The sequence below is a fragment of the Psammomys obesus genome, unplaced genomic scaffold, assembly GCF_907164565.1.
Source record: "Psammomys obesus unplaced genomic scaffold, mPsaObe1.curated_primary_1811, whole genome shotgun sequence".
NCBI classification, from domain to species: Eukaryota; Metazoa; Chordata; class Mammalia; order Rodentia; family Muridae; genus Psammomys; species Psammomys obesus.
Window position 1 is genome coordinate 30,890 of NW_026590510.1, and position 9,856 is coordinate 40,745.

At 39.2% G+C, this 9,856-nt stretch overlaps 1 protein-coding gene across 1 annotated transcript; it reads left to right on the forward strand.

The window, feature by feature from the left end:
- Positions 1-8,690: 8,690 nt before the first annotated feature.
- Positions 8,691-9,614, forward strand: LOC129677031 (olfactory receptor 5AC1-like). Its single transcript, XM_055607579.1, has one exon. It carries the CDS (start codon positions 8,691-8,693, stop codon positions 9,612-9,614), a length of 924 nt encoding a protein of 307 aa, XP_055463554.1.
- The last annotated feature ends 242 nt before the right edge of the window (positions 9,615-9,856 follow it).

The following is a 9,856-nucleotide window of genomic DNA, read 5'->3' on the forward strand; positions in this document are numbered from 1 at the left end:
TGTGTCTTCAGCTCCAGAGATTCTCTCTTCCATCTCTTGTATTCTGTTGGTGATGCTTACTTTTGTGGTTCCTGATCTTTTCTCCAAGTTCTCCAGCTCAAGAGTTTTCTCATTTTGTGTTTTCTTTATTGATTCTAATTCTGTTTTCATGCCTTGCACCATTTCTTTTATGTGTTTGAATTTGGATTCCTGTCTCTCTACGATGGACTCTATTTCTTTGTTCATTTCCTTTTTGTATGCCACTAATTTTTTCTCTACTTGTGCCTCTATTTGTTTGGCTATGTTTGCCTGTGTTTCTTTAAGGGTTTTGTCTATTTCTTCTTTCTTTACCTCCAATTGACTGGCCAACTCTTTGAAAGATTTGTTCATTTCCTCCTTATGAGCCTCAAATAATTGAGCAAGCATGGCTTTAAGGTCATTTTCCTGTGCTTCTGATGACTTGGAGTATCCATCGATTTTGGGGTTTGCTGGTGAAGTCATGATGTCCTGATTTATGTTGGAAGTGTTCTTTCGCCTACCCCTGGCCATTGGCTTATCTGAGACCTTCCCTGTTTGTTTTTGGATTCTGCCGATCAGACTGGTACTGTCTCTCTCTCGAGTCTGGAGAATTCTTCAGGAAGTTGAGAGAGGTCCCGTGTCCTTAGCGTATGCTGAGGACTAGCTGTACCTGTGGGAGGAAAGTACACAGGCCCAAACAGAGGAAAATGCAAGCGTGCATGCGTGCGTGTGTATATGTGTGTGTGTGTGTGTGTGTAAGTGGGTGTGGGCGTGTGTCTCGAGGGACAGAGTGATGGCTAATGTTGAACCCTTGAGTGTGTGGGAGGGGCTCTGCAATGTATATGTCGCAGGCGCTAGTGATGATCGCAGCGCAATTTCTGGCATTAACTGCCTTAACTCCTCAATTAGACCCACAGAGCAGGAACTTCAATGTTCCAAGTGCCCCTCTGTTTCCCAAAGTGGGTATATGGGTGGGAGGGGGTTCGATGCCTGGCTTCTGTTTTAGAAGAACCCAGGATCAGTGGAGCTGCAGATTCTCAAGGGTGCACTCACTTACAGGCAGGACACTTGGCAGAGATCGGCGTATCTGGGCTCTCTGCTCTCTGGTTTGGCCCTGCTTCTTTGATGTGCTCCGCCAGTTCCGTGCTGCTGTCACTGCCAGGTTATGAGGTCTTGCTGCAGCTGGAGATTTCAGGGTGGTCACGTCAGTGGGAATCGGGGTAACCAGCCTTTCTGTTCTCTGGTTTGTCTTAAACTGGAGGGCTGATGTGCCCCGCCAGCTCAGTGCTGCTCCGCCGCTAGGTTAGAAAGTCCCGCTGTAACTGGAGACTGGGTTGCTAGTCCAGATGCTTTCTGGGAAGTCCTGGGGTCCCTTTACTGTGCTCTCCAAGCTTCGGAGGCCCAGCACCTGGTGTGTCTAGCTTGTATGGCATTTCTGTCTGGTTTTGGTGAGTATATAGCGTATTCTCTGTCACTGTGGGATTGGGCGGGTCATACCGTCAGTGATGGCGCTCCTGCGGAGCTAGTATGGCGTCTAGCAGACTCGGGCCGTGGGAGGATGGTGCAGCCACCGCGCGTGAATCTGCTAATTTACTTGTAAGAAATGACCCAGTACTATTTTCAGTCTCTGTTGTAGATTCTCACAGGAAGCCTGCAGTTCAGCCTTGACACTCACTGATCAGCCCTCGTCTGTTTTTATTGCTAGGGCGCCGCAGTGACTTCTGGGATCAGTGATCTTGTAGAAGATACTGACAGGTAAGAAACTCTTCCTTTCTGCTGTCCGCTTCCCTAGGCTGTTCGAACGTCTCCGGATGATTTCCTGCTTTTTCATAAAGAATTAGGAAGTACAGGAAGACAAGGCGGGTTAAACTAGGTCAAATCTCTTATTCACCAAGAAAATACAGTTGTTGAGTATATATATATATACATATACATATATATATATGTATATGTATATATATATACATATATATATATATACATATATATATATATGTATATGTATATATATATACACACACCTACATATACAAAGTGTGTATGTGAGTATGTCTCATGCAAGATGGCAATTGAATGGACCTAATGTGCCTATAATAAAACGGTCCTATTGGAGAAAGAACTACCCAGGAACTTCTTTGATGATATTTCTGACATTGTGGGTTATGCAAGTCAGACATTGGCCATGGAGGAAAAATCACCCCACCAATATATTTCATTGTCTGTATCAATTTATCTATACAATGAGGATGAATGCATTGTTTTCACAAAGGATGTTTTACAGTCTTTGAAAGTATTTTCTTTGAACTTATGACTGTTTCCTTAATGTTTTTCTTGGCATAAGAATGTATGTAACTTAAAGATGAAGCGAAAACTAGCATATTGAAGATGGACATTGCAACCCAGCATACCTAATTGTGTGAATTTCTTGACCTCATTTGGGTTCACAGGATAACCAAAGGCATGATGAAACTGGCGCCTTTATTCTATGTCTGTCTCTGTACTATGGGCCAGATTTCTTAATGACTCTGTAGACATATAAAGCATTGGATATCCACGCAGCTAATGACATACCCTTTTAAAACTGAAGTGCAGAAAGACAAGCTTCTTCAAATCTCCAGTCACCTTACATTCCAGGAATAGCAAAGCTTCACAAGAAAGTTATGTGTGAAGGAGAGGCTGCACTCTGGGGAATCAGAAATGGTCTCTTGAGTATCAGATTTTCTCTTTGAGTCGTAGATGTTTCTCGTCACCTTGAATGGACAGAACTTTGACAATGACCAATGTGCTCACAGCTTGACAATCATACCCAATTAAGTATACAATTTTGAACATTGTCTCAAGTTTATTTAAATTCAAAACTTATGTCAGTATTCTGAAGATGTACTTGGAGTTACTGAATCCCTAAAATGGCCATATTGATCAAGTATTCTCCTTTTGGCCACACTGTTACTCAACTCTTCTTTGGTGGTTGGGACCTGTGGCAAGCCTTGCTTATAAATGTTGGCAGAGGAAGAGCCTTTGCCCTAAAATCCAATCACATTATAAACTAAAAGGAATTTGAGATGATTTAACAAACTACAATTATAAGACTGTTCATATTCCTAAAACAATTCTCTACAATAAAGGATCTTCAGGAGGTATCACCTTTCCTGATCTCAAGCTGTACTATAGAGCAACAATACTAAAAACTGCATGGTACTGGCATAGAAACAAACTGGTGGATCAATGGAATCCAATAGAAGACCCTGACATAAATCCACACACTTATGGACACCAGATTTTTGACAAAGATGCCAAAACCATTCTATGGAAAAAAGACATCATCTTCAACAAATGGTGCTGGTCTAACCGGATGTCTACATGTAGAAAAATGCAAATAGTTCTATACTTATCACCCTGAACAAAACTAAAGTCCAAGTGGATCAAAGACTTCAACATAAAACCAGACACACTAAACCGATTTGAAGAAAAAGTGCGGAAAAGCCTTGAACTCATTGGCATAGGAAACAACTTCCTGAACAGAATACCAACAGCACAGGCTCTAAGAACAATAATCAATAAATGGGACCTCATGAAACTGAAAAGCTTCTATAAAGCAAAGGACATTGTCGTCAGAACAAAACGACAGCCTACAGATTGGGAAAGGATCTTCACCAACCCTATATCTGACAGAGGACTAATATCCAGTATATATAAAGAACTAAAGAAGCTGAAAAGCAGCAAACCAAGTAATCCAATTAAAAAATGGGGAACAGAGCTAAACAGAGAATTCTCGACAGAGGAATATCGAATGGCAGAGAAACACTTACAGAAATGCTCATCCTCATTAGCCATCAGGGAAATGCAAATCAAAACGACCCTAAGGTTTCACCTTCCACCCATCAGAATGGCTAAGATCAAAAACTTAAGAGACAGCTTATGCTGGAGAGGTTATGGAGAAAGGGGAACCCTCCTCCACTACTGGTGGGAATGTAAACTTGTACAATCTGGCGCTTTCTCAGACAACTAGGAATAGCGCTTCCTCAAGATTCAGCTGTACCACTCCTAGACATATATCCAAAAGAGTCTCAAGTACACAATAAGGACATTTGCTCAACCATGTTTGTAGCAGCTTTATTTGTAATAGCCAGAAGCTGGAAACAGCCCAGATGCCCCTCAGTGGAGGAATGGATGCACAAATTGTGGTGTATCTACACAATGGAATATTACTCAACAGTGAAAAACAAGGAAATCATGAAATTTTCAGGTAAATGGTGGGATCTGGAAAAGTTCATCCTATGTGAGCTATCCCAGAAGCAGAAAGATGCACATGGTATATACTCACTCATATAGACATATAATATAGGATAAACCTCCTAAAATCTGTACACCTAAAGAAACTAATCAAGAGGGAGACTCTTGCTAAAATGCTCAATTCCTATCCAGAAAGACAAAGAGGATGGACATCAGAAGAAGGAGAAAAGAGGGAACAAGTCAGGAGCCTGACGCAGAGGACCTCTGAAAGGCTCTGCCTTGCAGACTATCAGTGCAGATGCTGAGACTTAAGGGCAACCTTTGGGCAGAGTTCAGGGAATCTCATGAAAGAAGTGGGAAACGGTAAGATCTGGAGATGACAGGAACTCCACAAGGAGAGCAACAAAAAAATCTGAGCACAGGGGTCTTTCCTGAGACTGATACTCCAACCAAGGACTATGCATGGAGATAATCTAAGACCCCTGCACAGATGTAGCCCATGGCAGTTCAGTATCCAAGTGGGTTACATTGTAATAGGAACAGGGACTGTCTTTGACATGAACTGATTGGCCTGCTCTTTAATTACCTCCCTTTGAGGGGGAAGCAACATTACCAGGCCACAGAAGAAGACAATGCAGCCACTCCTGATGAGACCTAATTGACTAGGATCAGAAGGAAGAAAAAGAAGACTTCCTCTATCTGTGGACTTGGGGAGGGGCATGCATGTATAGGATGGAAGAAGGGAGGGATTGGGATGGGAGGAGAGAGGGAACCACAGGGGGGATACAAAGTGAATAAAGTATAATTAATAAAGAATCAAAAAAAAGAAAGACAAACTCAGATCACCATTAGCATCTCCAAATAAAAGTTTTTAAAGTAAAAAAAAAGTGTTCATTTATAAGCATTTTAATATGAAAACACCATACAAATATAAGCACACATATGTATGGAATAATATACCAAAATATCATGATCCTGGTAAGATAGATCATGGAGGAAAAAGATCTTCATACCATCTACTCAAACAAAACCTTTAATTATGGAGTTGGTTAAGTCATATCAGGAATCTGGAATTTGTTTCATAATTTCAGATTAGTTAACTGGTTTGGAGAACCAAGTTAATACATTCCAAATATTTTTTGTGAAGTCATTAGAGTAGACCTATAGTACGGCATGAATGATTATTAGAGTGACTAAAGATATTGAACCACCATGCTCAAACTCTGTGATTACAAATCTTACCTTACTATGTTCAAAATGGAGTTGTAGAAATTTTTGAGTAGTTTGCTAATGCTTGAGGACAGAGACTCATCATTCTTGATGAAAGGATGTGAAGAGGAATCACATCTTAATTTTGCTTGAGAATCTCTGCCAGAGAGAATTTTTTAAAATTCTTTGCTATTATTCTCCTCAATGTATTAATGCTAATTTCTCTAATGGCTTGTATGATTGCAAATATTTATGACATTCAATGTTAAAAAAATAATACCTTTCAGAATTGCATGATTATTGTCATCAAGGAAGAGATATTGCTCTGGTGAACAACAGAATGCTTAATTTTTTGATCATTTTCTATAAAATAAGCAAACCAGCATAGCAACAGTCCGTTCTATAGTAATGGCAAGGGGTCTACTGGACTCAGGTAGAAGGAAGTGAGGGAGAGTCAGCAGATCCTTGTCCAGGATTGTAATCACAGCTCTAGCTTGTCCATATGAATTTGAGATATCTTAAATGGTGGAGGATGAGTTAAAGAAGGGACCCCAAAATAACACCTATGTCAAATTGTCACCTAAATGGGATGGATCTATTTTTGTGATGCTGCTATTTTTCATTCACACACGCTGTATAAACGCTCAACCACACTCTAATAAAGTCATCACTAAGTTGGACAGTGTTAGTATGCAACTACTGCTGTATCTGGAGACAATAGGTAATGTTTATGTCTTTCTGGGCAACACTCATTTTTAAAAAGTAAAATGTATAGTGTATGTTTGAAGTTCTTTGTAAACTGCTATCGTATATAGATAGACAGAAAATATCTACTATAGAAAAGAATATTAACATGATTAACACGTCCATTATCTTTCATATGCTTTGTGGCAAGAAAAAAACAAGAGCTAAGTGTTAAAACAAGATCATAACTGTTATACAGTTTCATTAGTTTAAGGCTTTATACTCTGCAGAGAAGACGCGTAGAAAAAACTATCTAGTTAGTATCCATGTTTTTGCTCTTAGAAATACGGCCTTCCTTTGCATTTAAATGTGGTCAGATTGTTTTGTTTTTAATTGAGAGCCACATATGTCACTTAATTTTCTAGCCAATACTCATTTCATGTGCAAAACCCTTCGGTAAGTATATTCTGGCTTTATTCAGATGTGAAAATAGACACCGAAGAAAATCAAGTTGGGAAAAATCACTGAGTAGTAAAATCAAACCCTTCAGGACTCTGAATCTCCCAGTGGGGCTGAATGTTCTCCCATTTAGAAACACAAACATAGCACTTTACACAAAAAATAACTGAGCTTCTTCAATCAACTAAGATATTCTGGAAGAACTATGAAGCAATTAATGTTATAATAAAATGTAATAAAATGATATACAAATAACCCTAACAAAAACCTTTTAATTGTTCAGTTAATTACTGTGTCTATTTCCCAGCTTGGGGTCTATATAATTAAGAATATTAGTTGTTATTTTATAAACAATGAGAATTGCAAATCCTAAATGGGAGTTTGTATTTTCTGTGGTAGTAAAAGGTAGAGGTACATTTTATGAGGATCAATCTTAAATCAGTGTGGAAGCTGAATTTGATGAATGTTGTAAGATAGATTGGAATATCCTATATTCCAAGCAAATAATGAATAATTTCTGAGTTGAGTTTTGAACTGAATCATGGAGAAGGAACGAAATCTATGAATTCAATATAATCTTCAGCTAATAAAATCTAAAAGAGTTGGTTTCCTAAGAAGAACACAGAAACATCAGGTTTGGGGATGGGGTTGAAAGAGATCATATCAGCTTAGAACTTGTTAAATGTCAAGTGCCTTGGGGTGCTCACCTGAAAATAAAATTAATGAGGTGATTTCAATTGTGCACAACTATGGAAAATAACAGGAAGGACAATAAACTCACTCTCAACCCTGCTCATCGTGACTGCTAATCAAACCCCTGCAGAGCCTCCGAGGACAATGCCTACCCTTAATTGTAGCTTTGTGTGGATGATTTAATGATTGAGGTAATGCCCAGTAGAACAATGCTGACATCATCCTACTGGGAGTCTCATGAAACAAAAACATTATTTAAAGGGCAGGTTCATTGTAGGTGAAAGAAATCCTATCCTGCTCCAGTTCGAAGTTTTTGAGGAAAATCTGTACACAAATATTCCCACTTCATTCTATGCTTTGTGTGGTACTCCCAGAAATTTGAGCATGGTTTCAGCAATTGGGTGAGAGTGCTGATATTATCAGTATTTGCCTCAAATGATTTCTGCATGATCTGATATTGAGAATATCAATTAATTTGAAGATATGAAGAATCTTGAGTCATAGAGGGTATGTACCTAATAATTTAGAATTTTAATCAGCATTTGATTTTCTTTTGCATAATAGAGTTCTTGGATGTATTTAAAACAATTCAAGTTGCTCTCATTCTTATATTTTCACTGAGGACAGAAAAGCTGTGCTCATTCTCCATGCTGATATCTATTCTGATGGCTGATATTTTCAAATGAGTTGAATACAGGTTTTCTAGTATTGTAACTAACATTTTGATGTTTTTAAATGTTAAATATTCTTATTTGTGCTTTTCACATACGGAAACATAACACATATTCTTGGATTTATTTTTCCTTAAAACTACTCATCAGAAAACTTGCCATTCCTTTAGAAATTGTCTATCAAGCATGAAAAAATGTATCAATTCATGTTTACATTAAATGTCCTTTCAGGACAGGGTCAGAAATAAAGAACACAGGAATAAGTTTTATCTGAACATTGCTGAATAAACAACTTTCATCCATGGGTTATTAACCTGTGGGACACTGCCCCTTGAGAGTCCAATGACCATTTTATAAAGGTCGTCTAAGACCATCAGAAAACACAGATATTTACATTATGGTTCTTAACCATGGCATTTCCAGGTCACTGTATGTTTATTTATCAGATGGGAGGGAAGGAGGGCTCTCCTTTCTGAGAAATAGGGGGAAGAGGGAGGGGTGGTGGGACTGCGCGGAGACGAGGGAGGGGGCTACAACAGAGATGTAAAGCGAGTAAATTATAAAAAAAATTAAGTTAAAACAGAAACTTTAAGCGAATATGTGAGTAAAGAAATGAAGGTAAATATTTGAAGCTAGTAGAGAAGCATCACATAGGAATCTATCAGTAACACAAACATGTCCCCATCTTAGTGTTCTATTTGGTTGTTTTTCAGTGTTTCGTCTTGGTGACTGTCCAGGTCAGATATGGAAGAAAGAAACGAGACTCTGGTGACTGACTTCGTCCTCACAGGACTCACTGAGCGTCTGGAGTTGCAGGTGCCACTCTTCCTGGTTTTCCTCATCGTCTACCTCATCACCATGGTCGGCAACCTTGGACTGATCGCTCTCATCTGGAAGGACCCTCACCTACATATGCCCATGTACTTATTCCTCAGCAGTTTAGCCTTTGCTGATGCGTGCACTTCATCCTCTGTGACCCCCAAGATGCTTGTCGATTTTTTATCTACGGATCGTGAGATATCCCTGATTCAGTGCTTTGCGCAATTTTACTTTTTTTGTTCCAGTGCAACCACAGAATGTTTCCTCCTGCTAGTGATGGCCTATGACCGCTATGTCGCCATCTGCAACCCCCTGCTGTATCCGGTGGTGATGTCTAATAAGCTCTGCACTCAGTTTATAGTTGTTACATATCTTATAGGTGTTATGAATTCAGCCATTCACGTGGGCTTGTTAACGAGATTAACTTTCTGCAGGTCCAACATTATACATTATTTTTACTGTGAAATTGTACAACTATTCACAATTTCTTGCACAGATCCTACAATTAACATGCTTGTGGTTTTCATCTGCTCGATCTTTATACAAGCGTTCACACTTGCAAACATTATAGTCTCTTATACCCGTGTGCTCTTTTCCATCCTGAGAAAGAAGTCCGAGAAGGGCAGACATAAAGCGTTCTCCACCTGTAGTGCTCACCTGCTCTCTGTCTCTTTGTTCTATGGCAATCTCTTCCTCATCTATATTCGTCCTGGGTCTGGACCTGCAGAAGATAAGGAAAAACTGTATTCTTTATTTTACACAATAATAATCCCCTTGCTAAACCCATTTATTTATAGCCTGAGGAACAAAGAGGTTCTAGGAGCCCTGAGAAGATTAATAAGGAAATAAACATTTGTCAAAAGTTTCAAGTGTTTTTAAAAAATCTCATAACAAGAGCAAAACACAACAACAACAAACCTCAAGTTCACTGTATGAGCCATTACTCTGCTCTTTTAGCAAAGAGCTTTTACTCAGAATGTTTTGTGAGCCCAGAATGAAGGAAACAGTTTCTTGCTCGGGTCCAATGCCTTGTGGCCATTTCCTTGCCTGTGAGTGTAGAGCTGGTTAGTTAACATTGTCTATACTGTGGT